At 44.3% G+C, this 19,795-nt stretch overlaps 1 protein-coding gene across 1 annotated transcript in view; it reads right to left on the bottom strand.

Moving 5' to 3' along the window:
* The window catches only part of LOC107152916, a 16,550-nt gene extending 6,073 nt beyond the window's left edge, over positions 1-10,477 (bottom strand). Inside the window, exons 1-3 of the mRNA XM_048791453.1 lie at positions 10,414-10,477; positions 1,413-2,723; positions 5-239 (exon numbers count right to left, since the gene is read on the bottom strand). Coding sequence (XP_048647410.1) covers positions 5-239; positions 1,413-2,723; positions 10,414-10,477 — 1,610 coding nt within the window. The remainder of the gene's footprint in view (positions 1-4; positions 240-1,412; positions 2,724-10,413) is intronic.
* Positions 10,478-19,795: the final 9,318 nt, after the last annotated feature.

A 19,795-nucleotide genomic window follows, 5' to 3' on the forward strand; every position in this document is an offset into this window, starting at 1 on the left:
GAACGCCGGTCCATTATCAGACCCTATTACCTTAGGCAGGCCGTATCTTGGAAAAATATCTTCCAGGATCTTCTTGACCACCATTTGCGCCATTTCTTTTTTTGTGGGGAAGGCTTCAATCCATCCTGAAAATGTATCTACAAAGATTAGGAGATATTTAAGTCCATACCTTGCTGGCTTAATTTCAGTAAAGTCCACTTCCCAGAATTGTCCTGGTCTGGTTCCTCGTAGGCGCTTTCCTACAGGAAGCTTGGAAGGGTAAGCATTAACCAATTGACAGACCCGACAGGCTTTTGTTACCCGTTCAGCTATTTCCTTTCGCTGTGAGTCAGTTAGTGGAAAACTCTGTTCTTGATCCTTCAGGAATGCCTGCAGTTTCTTTGAACCAAGGTGAGTGAGTTGATGTACATTTTCTACTGACATAGTTAAAGCCGTGATTATAGGAGTTTTTACTGAAGGATTTAGAAATTCCACTTGGGGACCTTCAGGGTTAAAAGTTATTCTGGCCCGGAGCTTGGTGAGCAGATCTCTGCCCATCAATGGGGCCGGGCATTCTGGGATTACTAGGAAGGAGTGATGGACTTTTCCTTTCCCCAGGTCCATGGTCCTCTTAGTTGTCCAAGCCCGATATTTACTGCCGTTAGCCCCTTGAACTAGAGACCTTTTATTTGATAGAGGGCCCAATGGGGCCTTAAGGGCTGAGTATACTGCCCCTGTATCCACTTCAAAGTTTACTGGGGTCCCCTCCACTTCAAAAGTTACCCTGAGCTCAGGGAGGGGATCCGAGCCCCGACTTTCCTAGTCATCCTCCAGAGTCAGAATGGCTGGCTGGCGTGGCTGTCTCTTTCTAGGGCACTCTTTGGCCCAGTGTCCTTTTTCTTTACAGTAGGCACATTGATCTGAGGCCAGGGGTGGCCTCTGGCGTGGGCCCAGGTATCCCTTCCTGTCTCCCTGTTTCTTAATTTCTGGCCTATTTGTTGTTGTGACCAGGACCTTAGTCAATGCCTTAGTCTGTCTTTTGCTTCTCTCATCCTCCCTTTGCTCCCTTTCTTTCTCCCTCCTTTGTTCCTTCTTTTCCTCAGTTTCTCTCTTATAGTATACCTTCTCGGCTTCTCTGACTAAATCTCTCAAAGTCATATCTTGTAATCCATCTAAGCGTTGTAACTTTCTTTTAATATCCAGGGCAGCTTGCCCAATAAAGGCCATCGTGACAGATGCCTTTTGATCCTCTGCCTGAGGATCGAAAGGAGTATATCTCCTATATGCCTCCATAATTCTCTCTAGAAACATAGAGGGAGATTTATCAGGCCCTTGAATAATCTCTCTTACCTTGGCCAAATTAGTTGGTCACCTAGCGGACGCTTGGACACCCACTATTAGAGCCCAGCGATAAGTGGACAGATGCTCCCTACCTTCAAAGGTGTTGGGGTCCCAGTTGGGTCGGTTCAAGGGGAAGCCGGCTTCGATTATGTTGGGAAGTTGTGTCGGTCGCCCATCTGGTCCGAGGATATTTTTTCTAGCTTCCAGGAGGATTCTCTCTCGTTCCTCTGTCATGAAGAGAGTGCCTAGGAGTTGTTGGCAGTCATCCCAAGTAGGCTGGTGTGAAAACATCAATGACTCAACCAGACCTGTGAGCTGGGTGGGGTCCTCGGAAAAAGGGGGATTGTTATTTTTCCAGTTATATAGGTCTGAAGAGGAGAAAGGCCAATACTGGTAGGCTTGCATTTCTCCCCCATGGCCGTCGTTAATCATTGGCCCGTAGGGACGGAGGGGGAGCATCACGGGAGCTCCAGGGTTTTCAATCATTCGCCGCCGGCGAGTTCCTTTAGCTGGGCCAGCTTCCTCCAGGGGAGGAGGGGCTGTGTGTGCCACGGGGGAGTCATCTGGAGGGCGCTGGGCCGGCCTAGCTTCCTCCAATGGCGGAGAGGCTGAGTCAGCAGCAGGGGAATCACTTAGAGGGCGTTGGGGGTTGGGGGACGAGGGCAGGGGATAAGGGAGGGGAGGAGAGTCCAGTAGAGTCAAATCTTGAGACTCAGGGAGAACAGAGGGTGGAGGAGGAGGAGGAGCAGAGGGTTTGAGAGACAGAATCATGGGGGAAGGAGTAGGAGCGGGGGCAGGGACAAGGAAAGGCTTCACCCATGGAGGAGGAGATTCGCAGAGGTCCTGCCAAGTTAAGATATACGGCTGTTGATCTGGATGGCTATGTGGCCCCGGCTGAAAGACAATATCTCTGACTTTTTGAATTAGTGGGAAGTAGAAAGATCCTTCTGGGGGCCATCCGACTCCAAAGGTGGGCCATTCTGAGGCACAGAGAGTCTGCCAGGTCCGGCGTTTTACTGAAAAAGAAAGATGCTGAGCCCTTAAGCGGACTTCGGTCCAGTGATCAAGGGTCAGGGACAGAGGCGTTGAAGTTGCTCTGTCCCATAATGAAAGATACACAAACAGTGAAAGCAACGACACACGACACAGACAAGACAAGACAATAAAGACAGACAATGGACGTCCAACACTGAGACCAGGACTGAGTAGCTGGCAAAACCCGATGGGCTGGCAATACCGAATCCGAAACAAAATATCACCGAGTCGAGGACCTCGATTTCCCAAGTCCTCTGGGGCGTCCCCCAGGGACGTGGCCTGTGGTTCTGTGACACGTCTCTCAGCCACCGTTGGAGAGAGCTCACACTCTTCACCGACAGCCACTTTGCCAAGCCCTAACCTGAAACCTGAAACCGGAAAGAGGCGCCTTACTTACCCTGAGAGGAGCCCGTTGGGGTCTTTCGTCCGCCGCTGCCAGATCTCAGTGGGACCTCCAGATGTAAAGGTCGGGCTAGCGTCGGAGGAAGAGACCACCAAGAGACTGTCTCATGCAACAGCAAAGGGTTTATTGGGGGTTCAGCATGCTGGGGCTCAGAGCTCACTTGAATAGAGCAGAGAGAGAGCCCCGGGAACAGCTTAAGCAGAGCTTATATACTTTCCTTGGAGAGGGCAGGGACTTCACATATAGCATAGCCAATCATTGCACGGTTTCTGGGAGGGATCGTTTTCATAGAGCAACCAGATGATCAGTGGGCATTTCCGGGAGTTGTTTTCAACTTCTACATGAGTTTCAGGTCCCAGGAAAACAGAACTTAATTCTTACATTCTTAACCTTTTCAACGTAAAAATAAATAAAATAAAGGTATTGTGTCCAGGGCTGGGATTGTGGCTCATTGGTGGAGTGTTCCCCTAGCATGCTTGGGGCACTGGGTTCGATCCTCGGCACCACATAAATGTAAAATAAAGATATTGAAAGAACGATCAAGGCTTGCTGTGGGAGAAAATGCCCGTTTATTGAGGAACAGCTCTGCCTATTTATAGAGCCGAGGGGGGGGTGTTGACAGTTATGACAGTTTAATGGTTGAAGGGTTTGACAGTTAGCATGGGGTGCTTTTTGATTGGTGGTTAAGGATCATGTGAGCCAGCAGGGCTCACCATTGGTGGGCTCTTCTTGGGGGATGGGGAAATTAGTCTTTGGAGCCCGGGCGACTCCCAACAGATATTGTGTTCACCTAAAACTAAAAAAATATTTTTTTAAAAAAAGGTATTGTGTCCAACTACAACTAAACAATAAATATTTAAAAAAAAATCTGGACAGTGAGTTGGGGATGTAGCTCACTGGTAGACTGCTGTCCTAGTATGTGCACAAGTCTACATGTGTGCACTCTCACATGCACGTGCACACACACAGGACATTTGGAGAATGTGGAATAGGAAATTATTCTGAGTTTTCTTAGGTACGAATAATGGTATAAGTAAGAGAGACAATTTTTTGATCTGGGGGAAATCCAAGCTTCAGATTACATTCAAATTGCTCAAAACATACATGCAAGCTGGTCATGATGGTGCATGCCTAAAATCCGAGCTGCTGGAGAGGCTGAGGCAGGAGGATTGTGAGTTCAAGGCCAGCCTCAGGAACTTAGCAAGACACTGTCTCAAAATAAAAAATAAATAAAAAGGGCTTGAGATAGGGTTCAGTGGTGGAACACCCCTGGATTCAATCCCCAGGACCCAAACAAGAGGAACCAAATGAAAACACACACAAGCAGAAAATGACAATGACAGATAGTTTCAACAATTGTTGAATCTGAGTGATAGGGACACAGGTATCTATGTATTATTCTTTCAACTTTTCTGTACATAGGGCATTTTACACTTTAAAAAATGGGGGAAATATGTAATAAGAATTGTAATGCATTCTGCTGTTATATATAAATAAATAAAATGTGGGGGAAATAATGAAAACACAACAGGGCAAATAATCCCAGATGGGATTTTTAAAATATGCAATGACTGCTATGGAATATAAGCAAATAAAGAAGTAATGAATTGGGCTGGGATTGTGGCTCAGCCGTAGAGCACTTGCCTAGCATGGGCGGGGCCCGGGTTGGATCCTCAGTACCACTTTAAAAAAATAATAAATAAAGGCATTGTGTTGTGGCCATCTACACCTAAAAAATAAATTTAAAAAAGAAGTAATGAATTAATGTATTTTCTCTAATTCTTGAAATAACCTAAAATATATAGCAGATCCATCCATCCGTCTCACAGACTGATTGCAGAAAAAATGGAGACCTGAGTTAAAACCAAAACTTCCCTCCTGTGCCCGGCTGAAATTGCCACCCTACAGAATAAAGAGCTGAATAAAAAGTTGTGGCTTTAAGCTACTATGTTTTGGGGGTTAATTGTTGGGCAGCAATTATTACCTGCTACAGGTGGGAGCAAATTTGGGTGTTAATATTGAACATTGGTGGAAGGTGAGGAAATCCCACCGTGCATGACCCTCTGCATGGAGCAGAAAATACATCAGCCTGGATCCTTCAACCCCAAAACTGGGAAGAGTGGAATAAAGTACCCCACCAACTGACCAAGCTGGTCAGCATCTGGGTCACCAAGGAAAGGCCCAAGGTTGGAGTCTCCAACATCCCACCATGGCCACAAGAGGGCCACCGCTGCACAGTAGAAAGAACCCTGAACACCTGTGATCCCAGCTACTTTGGAGGCTGAGGCAGGAGGATCACAAGTTTCAGGTCAGCCTGGCAACTTAGGGAGCCCTGCCTCAAAATAAAAAATCAAGAAGATAATACCAGACCTTAAACTATACCACAAAGCTATAGTAACAAAAATGGCATGGTATTGGCACCAAAATAGACATGTAGACCAATGGTACAGAATAGAAGACACAGAGACAAACCCACATAAATACAGTTATCTCATACTAGACAAAGGCACCAAAAATATACATTGGAGAAAAGATAGCCTCTTCAACAAATGGTGCTAGGAAAACTGGAAATCCATATGCAGCAAAATGAAACAAAAGCCCTATCTCTCACCACATACAAAACTCAAAGTGGATCAAGGACCTAGGAATCAGACTAGAGACCCTGTGCCTAATAGAGGAAAAAGAAGGCCCAAATCTTCATCACATTGGATTGGGCCCTGACTTTCTTTACAAGCTTCTAAAGCACAAGAAATAAAATCAATAAACAGGATGGATTCAAACTAAAAAGTTTCTTCTCAGCAAAAGAAACAACAATGAGGTGAAGAAAGTGCCTACATTTTTGGAGCAAATGTTTGCTACTTGCAGGACAGGTAGAGCACTAATCTCCAGGATATATAAAGAACTCAAAAGAACTTAACACCAAAGAAACAAACAACCCAATCAATAAATGGACTAAGGATCTGAACAGACACTTCTCAGAAGAACAGATACAATTGATCGACAAATATATGAAACAGTGTTCAACATCTCTAGTCATTAGAGAAATGCAAATCAAAACTACTCTAAGATTTCCTCTCATGATAGTCAGAATGGCAGTTATCAAGAATACAAACAACAGTAAGTATTGGTGAGGATGGGTGGGGGAAGGCACACTCATACATTGCTGATAGGACTGCAAATTGGTGCAACCACTCTGGAAAGCAGTATGGAGATTCCTTAGCAAACTTGGAATGGAACCACCATCTTACCCAGCTATCCCACTCCTCAGTCTATACCTAAAGGACTTAAAATCAGCATACTATAGTAACGCAACCACATCAATGTTTATAGCAACTCAATTCATAATAGCTGAATTGTGCAACTAACCTAGATGCCCTTCAATAGATGAATGGATAAAGAAACTGTAGTATAGATACATGATGGAATATTACTCAGCATTAAAAGAGAATAAAATTATGGCATTTGCAGGTAAGTGGATGGAGTTGGAGAACATCATGCTAAGTAAAGTAAACCAATCCCCAAAAACCAAAGGCTGAATGTTTTCTCTGAGAAGTGGATGCTGGTCCATAATGGGGGTGGGGGGAATGGGAGGAATGGAGGAACTTTAGGTAAGGCAAAGGGGAGGGAGTGGAAGGGAGGGGGCATGGGGATAGGAAAGATGGCAGAATGAGATAGACTTCATTACCCTAGGTATATGTATGACTGCACTTGTGGTGTGACTCTACATAGTGTACAACCAAGGAAATGAGAAATTGTGCTCTATTTGTGTACAATAAATTGAAAAGCTTTCTGCTGTCGTGTATAACTGATTAGAACTAATACCAAATAAATTTTAAAAATAGAAAGAAAGAAAGAAAGAAAAAGAAGTAAAGAAGAGTTGAGGGTGTATCTCAGTCATAGAATGCCGGGGGGCTCCATTCTCAGTACCAATGACAGAGACCCTGAACTGAAATGAGGAGATGAGAAAATTGTGATTTTGAGCAAAACACCCACTCCAGTTTCTTGCTCTGCAAGTAAGAGGTGGCCATAGATGACTTGCTAGATTCCAAGTTTCAGTGAATCCATCTTTCTGGAAAATTCCAAGTCAGTGTTTATAAATCTGCTTGTACAGAGGGGTCCCACCACTGAGGAAAACCTCCTGGAGCAGAGACTCTGCCAGAGGACAGGTCTTCCTCTTCTCTGACTCGGTCTTATGTCCAAGCTTGGCTTTCTGTAGTCAGAGTCTGATCTGCCTCCCAGCTGTAGCTCTGCAAAACAATCGGTCCAATGTGCCCTTCTCAGTAGGGACAGGTCTTGAGAGAGGCCATTCTCAGACTTCAGAAAGACGAAGTGCTGGGCACAGCCTAGCATGGAACAGATGGCTGGAGGCCCCAGAGGGCGGGTCCATGCATCTACATATCCGTTCACTTTACAAATATCCAAGTGTCTGCCATGTTTTACTGTGATGTAGGACTGATGAGGCTGGACATCCAAGGAATTTTCAGCAAGCAGGTTTATGTTTTAGCTGCAGTGGTCCAGAGGGGCTAATACTTAAAATTTCTGGACCCTGAGTCTGGAAATTCTTTGAATTTTATATTCAGTGGAGTAGTTACATGTCAGTAGATGAGTACATAACAATTAGACTTTGTCCCATACTCTTAAGATAGACAAAGGTTTTATAAGATTAAAAAATATATATATTTTTAGATGTTGATAGACCTTTATTTTATTCATTTACCTATATGCAGTGATGAGAATCAAATCCAGTGCCCCACACATGCTAGGTAAGCGCTCTACAACTGAGCCACAACCCCATCCCTTGTAAGTTTTTACCAAGAAAACAGAGACTGTATCTTTTGCATAGCAACTAGCTCTCTTTGAGACAGACTCTTTAACACCTTTGTCTGCAAACCTGGCACTTACAAAAAAAGGAAGCGTCAAACCACAATGCCCTCTGCAGAGAAATCCTGTGGACATTCTGTTGACACTCTGTAAAAATCTTTGTGACAAGAAGCATAATTATGGGGAGGGTCTTCGGAGAAGGTTAATTATGGCAAGAGTCTTTTGGGTGAGGGTACTTGGTCTGCTTCATTCTCCCCTTTGATGATGAACATTATTTAATCCTTTAAATCAAATCCTCTTCTCTGGTGACATTTCTAAAAATAGCTTCAATTGCTGAAGTCCATGGGGCCAGCAGCATTTTGAAAGTGTAGTTCTCTTGGACAGTAGTCGCTAATTAGTGTGACGAACTCTTCCTGATTTTCCAGAGATTTCCAGGCTTTAGCATCAAAATCCCATGTCCTGGATACCCTTAAATGGGTCATCACATAACCTCTTGTCTAACTGAACTCAAGGGTCCAAATGGCATTTAAAGGAGAATGGTTTTAGCCAGTCTTGGTGGTGCACACCTGGAATTCCAGTAACTCATGAAGCTGAGGCAAGAAGATCACAAGTTCAAGGCAAGCCTGGGCAGCTTAAGTGACCCTGCCTCAAAATAAAAAAAAAATAAAAAAAGGGTTGGGGTATAGCTCAGTGGTAGCATACCCCTGGATTCAATTCCCAGAACCTACCAAAAACAAACAAACAAAAACAAAAGGATGGTAGTTTAGTAGGACACCCTACAACCTGCTTCATGGACTGTTCTTTCCTGAGAAAAACTGGCAAAGCCTGGTAACATCATGGGTCAATCAGGGTCAGGAAAACTCTGTGATTCCCTTGTGGGCTGTATGGACGGGAAGAAATGAACACACATGGATGAACAGTCACCTTGGGTTACAGAAAAGCCAAGAGAGAAAATCCACGAGGCAGGGCAGGGAGGAGGTTTGCCCTCCTCGCGCTGGTGTCTGCATAATCCCTTAAGCTGGTGGGTCCCACAAGTAATCCCGACCGTCTTACTGTCATGGGTGTTCTGGGAGCGGGGCCTTCCTGTCCTCTTTCCTCTCAGAGCGAGGCATGCTCTCTGCCTGCTCGCACCTCCCCAGGTTTCCTCTGTGGTCCAGCTTGGAGGGTTCCCTGGTCGTGCAGCTCTGGCTTCTCTCCTGAGCCCCTCCCTCCAGCACATCAGGGGTCCCAGAAAGCACCACAGGGTTTTGCACCAACGTGTTCCCAGTGGTGATACTGACCCCCACTTTGGTCGGAAGAAGAATAAAAGGTCATCTAACCACAGATGGGTCCAGCCCAGCACTGCCCTGTAGAATTTCCTGTCATGGTAAAAATGTTCTCTCTTCACTGTTCAGTACAGTTTGCATCTAGTCACATGTGGCTACTAAGTACTTGAAGTATGACAGGCAAAACTAAAGAACTGAGTTTTAAATTGTCTTCGATGTTAACTAATTTAAATGTAGATCTAAATCCCTGCAGCCATGTGGCTTATGGCTACCATATTGGCCAGCTACGATGCTGTCCTTGTTTTCCAAGGAGGGGACAAGGAGTAATCTCAAACTCATAAACCAGTGAAAGAGCCAGAGCTTAGACCTCCTATCTCCTCTTACAGCTGCATCTGCTCCTGACCATGATAGATTCAGAGGATGCCAGCCCAGGGAAGGACAATGGACATCGTCTTGGGCAGCATTTGTCCTGATAAAAGTAAACAAAGAACAGGCTGAGGCATTCGCTCTGCAGCCTCACAGGCCTGGCATACTGCTCAGAGAGCGTGCTATCTTCTGTCCAACCTGTGATGCCCTTCACGTGTCCTGCCACCTTGATGCAGGCAGACCAGAATAGGTAAGGATAAGGGGACCTCACTTGGGGCAGCTGCAATCTTGGTGACCCTTTTTCTGACCAGCATACTCCTTCCCCTGCCCAGCTCGGACAGGAAAGGCTACATCAAGTGGAGGTCCAGCCCATCTCTGCAGCTCACACACACATCCCACCTGCTCATTCCCTCAGCCTGCCCAAGTACAGGTACCCAGGTGGAGGATCAAATTAATCCCCTTCTTTATCCGGAGGCTGGCACTCAAATCTCCATCCACCCAGGGAGAGTGGGCAGAGTTGTGGGCAGGACTGAGTGACATTCAAGCCCTCAGGAACAGGGGGCAGGCGGGAGAGAGCCCTGGCACCTCTCTCTAGCCATCTGCTCCAGACCAAAGCCATGTGAGTACACCATGCCTCACAGATGCTGGAGAGGGTGCTCTAGGCACCTGGGGACCATGTGGGACCAATTTCCTGCCCTGTTTCCTTAGTGCTTCTCTCCTCTCTATCTTTTTTTTTTTTTATCCACTCTCTCCTCTTTCTCCTTTTTTCTCTTTTGTTTATCAAAGTGTAGCATAAATACAGAAAAGTGCCCAAATAATAAACACACAGCTTGTTGGAGTTTCACAAAATCAACCTACTTATATAATTGGCACAAAGCTGATGAAATAGAACAGACCAGAACCTAAGAATGCCCCTTTCTGTCCACTCAGGTCATTAGCCCTGCTCTGCTGATATTTCCTGACATCTTTTGTGTGTTTATCAACTAGCCTGCTTCTTTCACTCTGCACTCTGTTCCTTAGACTCCTTGTGGAGTCCAGCAGTTGTTCAAATGTTGACAGGGAATTGAGAATTTTCAGGGGATGTGCATGCCAATGCTGCAGGTCTACTCCTTATCGTGTGTGTTTTGGTAACATGTTGTAAGCCTGCAAGCATTCCCCTTTAGCAGGTGTAGCCAACACTTTCCGCTGTGGTCGCACCCCTACAGTCCCAACAGTACAGTTCCAGGACTCGTTGCTGCCCACACTTGGTGTGGTCAGTTGAACCCATGTGAGCCACACCAGCTAGTTTGAGTGGCCATTGTGGTTTGCAGTTGGTGCTCCCTGGAAATTAAGAGGATGAGCAGTTTTCCATGTGTTCACTGGACATTTGCAAAATTTCTTTTGTGAAGCTTTGTTTGAGGCTTTGACTGTTTTTCTACTATTTGTCTGCCTTTTTCCTACTGATTTGTAAGAATTCATGTATATTCCAGACACTAATTTTTAAGATACATATGTATGTGACTTCACTTTTTACTCCTCTAACAGTGTTTTTCTTTTTTTTTTCTGAACAAAAATTTTTTTTAAAATATTTTTTTAAGTTGTTGATGGACCTTTATTTTATGTTTTTGTATGTGGTGCTGAAAATCGAACCCAGTGCCTCACACATGCTAGGCAAGCGCCCTACCACTGAGCCACAACCCCAGCCCGTAAATCTTTTTTTCTTTTCTTTTTTTTTTTTTTTTGTGGTGCTGGGGATTGAACCCGGGGCCTCGTGCATGCAAGGCAAGCACTTTACCAACTGAGCTATATCCTCAGACCCCAAAATTTTTAATAATAATCTAATTCAATTTGCCAACTACTTTTCTTTATAGTTAAGTGTGTTTTTGCATCTTGTTGAAGAAATTTTTACCTATTCTAAGGTCATAAAACTTTTCTGTTGAGATTTTTCATAGATGTTTTAGGGCTTTAATTATTCACTCTTTGATTTTTGTACATGGTGTGAAGTCAGGGTTAATGTTTTGTGTGTTATGTGATCTAAAAGTCAAAGTTTAATTTTCCCTCCCAAAATACAATTGACTCAGCCCTAGTTATTAAAGATGACCCATTCCCCTTTTTCAAATTGTCACAATGGTCACATAGCCAATGTAGATCTGTTTCTGAACTCTCTTTGTTCCAGACTAATTTATCTTCTGTAGGCTGATCATAACTGTTGGAGTAGAAATCTTTGAACTTTGTTCTTGCCCTTTCTTGGCTCCTTGCATTTCCATATGAATTTTAGAATCAACCTGTCAACTTCTACAATCCCCCAAATAATCTTGCTGGGATTTTTATTACATTGAATCTATAGATCAGTTGAGAAGAATTGACATCAATGCAATATTAAGTTTTCTAATCTATGAACCAGATACATCTGTCTATTTATTTAGGTCTTTTAAAAATTTTTCACACTTTTGATTTGTATTCTGTGAAGAGGTCTTACATAGCCTAATTCGTTTTTTTTTTAATTTTTTTTTTTGTAGATGGACACAACATCTTTATTTTATTTATTCATTTTTATGTGGCACTGAGGATTGAACCCAGTGCCTCACTCGTGCTAGGCAAGTGCTTTACCACTGAGCTACATTCCCAGACCCCCTAAATAGTTTTATTCCAAGGCATTTGATGTCGTTTTTTTCATGTGTGTTTATATATGTGCATATACATTTATTATTGTAAGTAATATTGTGTTTTAAATTTCATTTTCTATTTATTTGTTATTATCATTGAAGTGCAAGTGATTTTTTGTGACATTGACTTTGTATTTTGCAACTTGCTAAATTCATTTATTAGTCTAAAAAGGCTTTCTCTTGACTTCTGGGTTTTCTGTGTATAATCATGTTTCCTGTGGATAAAGACCATCTTATTTCTTCCTTTCCAGTCTTTATACCTTTTCCTCTTTTTTTTCCCTTTTCACACTTAGGTCTCCATTATAATGTCAAACAGAAGTGTTGGTCTCATTCCTGATCTCAGAAAGAAAATTTTTAATATTTCACATCAATAATATACTTACTATAGATTTTCACAGATATCCTATCAGAGTGAGGAAGTTTTTAACTTTTCTATAAACCTATTCCTAGTTTTCTGACATTTTCTTCTTATTACTATCAATTTATATTTAATTTTATCAAATTTTTATTTGATTATATGTGGTAAAGCACATTGATTGACTTTTTTTTGGGGGGGGTGAGATACAGGGAATTGAACCATTGAACCCAGGAGTGCTTAACCACTGAGCCACATCTCCAGCCCTTTTTTTATTTTTTATTTTGAGACAGGGTCTCACTAAGTTGGCTTAGGGCCTCACTAAATTGCTGAGGCTGGCTTTGAACTTGTGATCTTCCTTTCTCAGCCTCTTGAGCCACTGAAATTTCAGGCATATGCCACTGCACCGGGCGATGTTGATTGATTTTAAATGTTAAACAACCTTTCATTTATAGAATAAACTAACTTTCTTTTTGGTTAATTTTTAAATGTTAAAACAATCTTTTATCTGAAAGATAAACCAACTTTCTAGTTAGAGGTATTAGCCTTTTCGTACATCACTGGATTTTGTTTGCTAATATTTTGCTAAGGGATTTTGCTTCAGTTCACGACAGAGATTCACTTGTAATTGTTCTTTTTTGTAATGTCCTTATCAGGTTTTGAAATCAAGGTCATATTGGCTTTATAAAATGAGTTGGACGGTGTCCCATCTGTACTGGAGCTCCTCAGCACTCTGCAGAGGGTGGCTGAGGACATGAATCTGAGTGTGGCTGTCTCAGGTTTGACCATTCTCAGTGTCCCCTTTGTGAGTGTGAGCTGCTGCAGGCCTTCGATGCTGTGGAGACATCTGCCTGCATTCTCCAGAAGAGTTTATGTGACATTGGAGCTTTTTAAATTTTTTCTTAAATTGTTTGAAAGAATCCACTGGTGAAGCCTTTGTAGTTGGAGATGGAGGGGTTGTCTTGTGTGTGAAGTTTTTTTATTCTGATTCAATTTATTTAGTAGATGGGACTTCCTCATATTCTTGTTTTTCACACAATTTGTCCACTTCGTCTAGATTTAAAATTGTTGACCTAAAGTTGTTTATATCATTATACTATTTTTAAATTTTTTTTTTAGAGGGAGAGAGAGAGAGAATTTTAATATTTATTTTTTAGTATTTGGTGGACACAACATCTTTGTTTGTATGTGGTGCTGAGGATCGAACCCAGGCCGCACGCAAGACAGGCGAGCGCGCTACCGCTTGAGCCACACCCCCAGCCCTATATCATGCTATTTCATCTTTAAATACTGCCGTGCATATTTATTTCCTTAGGTTGCGGGATCTTGCTATATTTTATTACCTGCTGTATGATAATTATGCTCCCTTTGTCAGTATTGGTAAGGTTGTTTTCTTGATCAGTCTTGCTGTAGATCTATACATTATGTTTTAAAAAAGAAACAACTTTGGCTTTGTTGTTTTTCTCAAATGCACATTTAAAGAAATCAATTTCCACTTTTATCTTTATTATTTGCTTTTTACCACTTTATTTGAATTTCACTTATTATTGACCTTTTTCTAGCTTCTGTGATGGACACAGCCTTTGCTCTTTTCTTCTATATACCTTTAAGACTAGACTATACCTCTCAGTATGGCTTTATTGGAATTACACAAGTTTTGTGTTTACCCATATATTAACAATTTCTGACAAATTTTACTCCTTTGTATAGATTCAGATTTCATTCTCGTATCATTTTCCTTCTTCCTGAAAAATTGCCTTTTTCTTTTTTTTTTTTTTTTTTGTAGATCGGGTCTGCTACCAATGGATTCTCTTGGCTTCCCTTTCCCTCCATCTGAGAAAGATTTTTATGTTGGCTTCATTTACAGAAGATACGTCTAGCTAGGCGTGGTGGCGCATGCCTGTAATCCCAGCGGTTGGGGAGGCTGAGACAGGAGGATCATGGGTTCAAAGCCAGCCTCAACAATGGTGAGGTGCTAAGCAACTCAGTAAGACCCTGTCTCTGAATAAAATACAAAATAGGGCTGGGGATGTGGCTCAGTGGTTGAGTGCCCCTGAGTTGAATCCCCTGTACAAAAAAAAAAAAAAATACATCTACTAAATATAGAAATCTAGTTTATAGGCTTTTTGCTTTCTGTACTTTAGAGACATTTTTCTGTTATCTTCTGGCCTAGACAGTTTGTGACAGAGGTCTACAGTCATGGTTCCTTTGTCTCTGATGTGCTTAAAATAAACAACTGTGGCTGGATTTTTAAATTTATTTATTTAGTTATCTATTTATTTATTTAAGTAGAGACAGGGTATCACTATGTTGCCCAGGCTGGTCTAGAGCTCCTGGGCCCAAGTGATCCTCCCACCTCAGCCTCCCCAGTGCTGGGAGAAGCAGCCTCCACCACAGCACCATAAGGCTGTTTTTAAGATTTCCCCTTTTTGGAGCTGGGGTTGTGGCTCAGTGGTAGAGTGCTTGCCTAGCATGTGTGAGGCCCTGGATTCACCACATATAAATAAACCAAGTTAAAAATCCAACGCCCTGAGTTCAATCCCCAGCATGGCCAAAAAAAATTCCCTTTTTTTGATAGCCACAGTGGCACACCTGTATGTAATTCCAGAGACTCAGGAGGCTGAGGCAGGAGAATCACAAGTTGGAGGCCAGCCTCAACAACTTAATGAGGACTTAAGAAACTTAGTGAGAACATGTCTCAAAAGAAAAAGAAAAGAAAGACCGAAAAAAATTATTTTATTACTGGTTTTCATCAGGTTGACTATATAATGTGCTTTGGCATCTTGCTAGGGGTTGTTAAGAATTCTGGGTTCGTGGCTTTATAGATTTTCACCAAATTTGAAAAATGTTGTCATTATTTCTTCAAGTGTTTTTTTCTGCCTTCTCTCCTCCCTTTCTGAGAATCCAACTAAACAAATGTTCAACTACAGAATATTGTCCCACAGGTCACAAGGTTCTATTCCCTTTCGTGTGTGTGTGTGTGTGTGTGTGTTATATCCAGTTTCTCTAGTTGTTTGCATTGGGAAAATCAGCATGTTCAAAACAACTGTATTACAGCTAGAAGCAGAATCCCTGATGATCTTTGCACCAGGCTTTACTGCAAGTAGGTCAGAACTGAAGAGCCAGTTGCAAAGAGCTGGAATGCCCAAAGCACATGCAGACAGGATGCGGGTCTGGGCAGTGGTCTCATCTCCCCAGTAGACTCAGACCCACTCAGGAGTCTCGGCGATCTGACTAGTCGGTTTAGGAATGCACGTTGGATAAGTAATTTTACTCTTGGGGAGACTTTGAGCTAGATACTAAGCTGCTTTCCATACCTGTGAAGTAGGGAGCAGGACACCCACCTTTGGCTGGTGTGGGAATTAAAGTGTGGCTAATGTGTGTGAAGCAGGGAGCACCGGCCAGCCACGAGGAAACAGGTGGCAGTGGTGGCATTGATGCTGTCGTTGAAATCACTGGGTCTCCGTCCTTAGCATTTTGCAGACACCAACCACTGGGAAGGGCTGATAGGCTGTGGCCTGGCTCCCGAGCTGTCAGAAAGAGCCCTGGGTGGAGGCACCGGGAACTGCTTGTCCCATCCCAGAAAAGGCTGCCCTCCCAGCCCAGGGCGGTGTGCAGCCTCTGGGCAGGAGCAGAGCAGTCCAGGTTGGGCTTGGCGCTGCTCCCCAGGCACTGCTGGCTGAGTCTTGCCTTCTCCAGCCTGTTTCTTCCCAGCCAAGGTAGCAAAGCGGGCACACAGTGGGGCACTGCAGCCTTTCACTTGGCCCATGGCTTGGCTGGGGCCAGCAGGTAGGGACTCTGCAAGGCCAAACCATCAAGTCCATTAGAGGACATTTCTGTCGCCTGCGGTGGGGCCGGGCGGGCTGTGAGAGAGCACTCACCGTTTCAGCCTCCTCCATCAGTGGTTCTTCCTGGGGCCGCACTTTGCAATCTTCTGGGGAACTTTGGCCGACACCACCATCAGGCCCCCACCTGCAGTGCTCCTGATCTGCCTGGTGTGCAGCAGGCTGGGCCCTTGGTGTACTTTAAGAGCTCTCTAGCGAGAGCAGTGAGCAGTCAGGGCTGAGGTGCCAACCCAAGCTCGTGGTATGTCCTGTTGAGAATGAAATGGGCCCTGAGCACCTCCGTGCAGCCCTCTCATCTTACACAGGGAAGCTGAGGCTGAGAGGCCCCTGGGCCTATTTCTCGCCGAGCCTGTGGCCTGTCCAACCTTCCCTATGGAGAGCACAGCATGCCAGCCAGCCAGCATCTTAGCCCCAAGGCAGGACAGGCTGACGGGAAGAGCCCAGGCCCCCTTGTCCATGGCCATTGTCACTCACACACACCCAGGACCTGCCAGGCTCTGTGCAGGCCCTTCACCTGCATCCTGCAGGTGGCATCACCCACACTCTGGTGATGACGCTTGCTTCAGGTCACACAGAAGGAAGTGACCCAGTCAGGAAGCATCCTGGAGCTGCCTAATTCTGAGACCCGAGCATTCCCATTCGTCCTCTTGGGTCTTTTCAGGAGGGAGGAGCAAATACCTGCCCCTCTGAGCCTCAGTGTCTCCGACAACCCAAATGCCATCTGTCCTTGGTGCAAAAAAAATTTCCAAAAAATCCTGCCCAATGATGGCCGAGTTTTTCCCAGCCTCACCTCAGGACAAGTACCTATTCATTAGCAAATGTCTGCCATTAAAAGAAAATGGTTGTCATTTGACACCCATGTGTTCCCTTTCAAAATGACAGATTAATATTTATCTCCCTCCTGAAAAAGAGTCTGAGCACACGTCTTCCTGATCTGCCAGGAAAAAGTCCTCTGAATTCAAAAGGTCTCAATGCAGCCCTCGCCACAGCCAGTGAGTTCTCTGTCCACAGAGTCAGGTCAAAGCTCCCCCTCAGGTTCAGCCAAAACGGAACATCACCAAGTTTGTTTTCTTTTAAAGGAAATGTTTAAATACATTGGCAGGAAATTTACTCTTCTACATTTTGGGTTCTATAGTTCTTTTGAGGGTTGGTGTTGTAGTTCAGTGACAGAGTGCTCGCCTAGCATGTGTGAGGCACTGGGTTCAATTTTTGGCACCACACCACACACACACACAAATAAAGCAAATAAAATAAAGGCCTTCAGGGCTGGGGATGTGGCTCAAGCGGTAGCGCGCTCACCTGGCATGCGTGCAGCCCGGGTTCGATCCTCGGCACCACATACAAATAAGGATGTTGTGTCCTCCGAAAACTAAAAAATTATTAAAAAAAAATAATAATAAAAAAAAAAGGCCTTCTGTCCATAGACAATTACAAAGGTTCTTGTTGTTGTTATTGTTGTTTGTTTGTTTGTTTAAGTTCTTTGAAGAACATGAAGAGTTCTTTCTGGTTTTCTCTATGGCCATGGCCACAGAAGCCCTATGTGAAGGAAGGACTGTGAGGCTCCGAGAACCAGATGGCAGGCACTGACATGGCCACTAGCTGACGGCTGGACCTTGGACAAGTCACTTCTCCCTGGCCTTCTGTTTCCCAGCTGTCCAAGGTGGAAACTGGAGCAGCCTGGTTGTCCACAAACCTGCTCACCCATCCGGGCCACCTGGAGGGCTTAAAACAGTTCTTCTGTCTCCTCTGTTCTCCGAAGCACAGACAGGTCTGGGGACTTCTGTCCAGGTAACTACCAAGTCCTTATTGCTGATGTTCTGCATAACTGACTTTTTTAAGTCAGCTTTTTCACTGCTGTGACCGAAAGACCCGGCAAGAACAATTTTAGAGGAGGAAAGTTTATTTGGCGCTTATGGTCTCAGAGGTCTCAGTCCACAGATGGCCAAGTCTATTCCTCAGGGCTTGAGGTGTGGCCAGGCATCATGGCAAAAGAGTGTAGGGGAGGAGAGCAGCTCAAACATCGCACCAGGAAGCAGAGAGAAAACTGTGCTCACCAAGAGTAAAATATACCCAAAGCCATGCCCTCGGGGACCCACCTCCTCCAGCCACATGTTACCTGCCTACAGTTATCGTCCAGTGAAACCCTACCAGGGGACTAATGCGTTAATGATTAAGTTAAAACTCTCATAACCCAACTGTTTCACCTCTGAACTTTCTTGCATTGTTTCATGAATGAGATTTTGGGGGATGCCTCGTATCTAAGCCACGGGAAACACAGCCATGCCCTTGGTCTGTGCAGCACTCTGACCTGGTGCTTTTTATCCATTTCAGCCCCTGACCTGTTGTGATTCGGACAGGCCTGGTTAGTCTAGGGATGATGTACTCAGGATGATAACCACAGCTGACATTTGTTAGGCCCTTTTGAAGGGTCAGGAATGTGCTTCCTTGCACATAAGTATCTAGTGCAATACTTAGAATGGCCGAGAGGGCAAAGCGATTATTAATCAGCTCCTGTTTACAGCTGAGGAAACTGAGGGATTAGACAACCTGTGTGCACCTAGGTTAAAGGACATTAAGTGGTGGAGCCAAGGCTGGAACTCAGGCAGTTTGGCTGCCAAGCTCGTGGCTTTGGCCACTCCATCATCCACTCAGATGACAGTGGCCATCCAGTTGAGTCATGGGACCACCGAGAGAGGTGCAATGTGAACCTGGCAGGAAATGGCTTTGCCCAGAGCAACATGTTCTTCCCTCCCTGCTTCTAGGGTTCCTCAACAAAGTGTTTTACTGTCTTCCTGAAAGATGTGTAGGGACCTGGTTCAGTCTCTGACCCGGTGGACACTCATCACAAATATCCTGGACATCCCATTCTATCTGAAACGGGACAGTCACCTGTGTGCTTTCCTTCTCCCTTGACCCTGGGAGAGACTGCTCTGGAAAGTGCCTGCTGGGCCATTGGAAACACGAGAGACGGGGCTTGGGCATATCGTGTGGGCCAGCAGACATGGACACAGGGCTGCCGTCTCCCACCTTCTGGCCACGGAATTGCTGCTTGCTGTGTTCCTGACCTTGGTCCTTGGTAGGCTTGGCCGGGTTCCTCTCCCAATATCAACCACATAGGAGACCTTGTTGGGTGGCCAGGGCCCTTCAACTCTTCTATCAGCTTTAGAAAGTTCAAGGAAATCTTTGATGTCTTTTTTTTTTTCTTATTTGATTTTACCTGCTGCAATCAATCCAGTTGGGCATAGGAGTTTCCCCCAAGTGCCAATGTGTGTGGATCCACATGCCTTGATGGAGAAATATTTAGCTAAGGAAATAGACTCCAGATTGCTGCTTCTAGGGAGTGGGGGAGAATAAGCTTAAAAAAACAACAAAAAAGGCAAAAACTACTAACTTTAGGTGCCAGCAATGTTTTTTTGAACAAGAAGAGCCAATCTTCCAGAAAAGGTCCTTAGTAATAGGCTAGATATCTGAACAATGTTAGGCACACCCAGTTCCTGCTGGAATTTTTCTTTTCCTCATCTAATTTGTCTTGAATTTGAAACATGTGAGTATACACCAGGATCCTCCCTCAAAGCTCCTGCTCTCTGGCTTTAACCACACAGGAAAACCCAGCCCCAGGCCAGTTTCCAAGGTCATTTTATTCACTGTGGGTTTTAACAAACCAAAGTCAGGCAGCAAATTGAGAAAGAAAAAATAGTTCCTGCGCACAGGTAGTGAACTTCTCCTTTCTTGCCAACATA

This window comes from Marmota marmota, unplaced genomic scaffold (genome assembly GCF_001458135.2).
Source record: "Marmota marmota marmota unplaced genomic scaffold, marMar, whole genome shotgun sequence".
Lineage (NCBI taxonomy): Eukaryota > Metazoa > Chordata > Mammalia > Rodentia > Sciuridae > Marmota > Marmota marmota.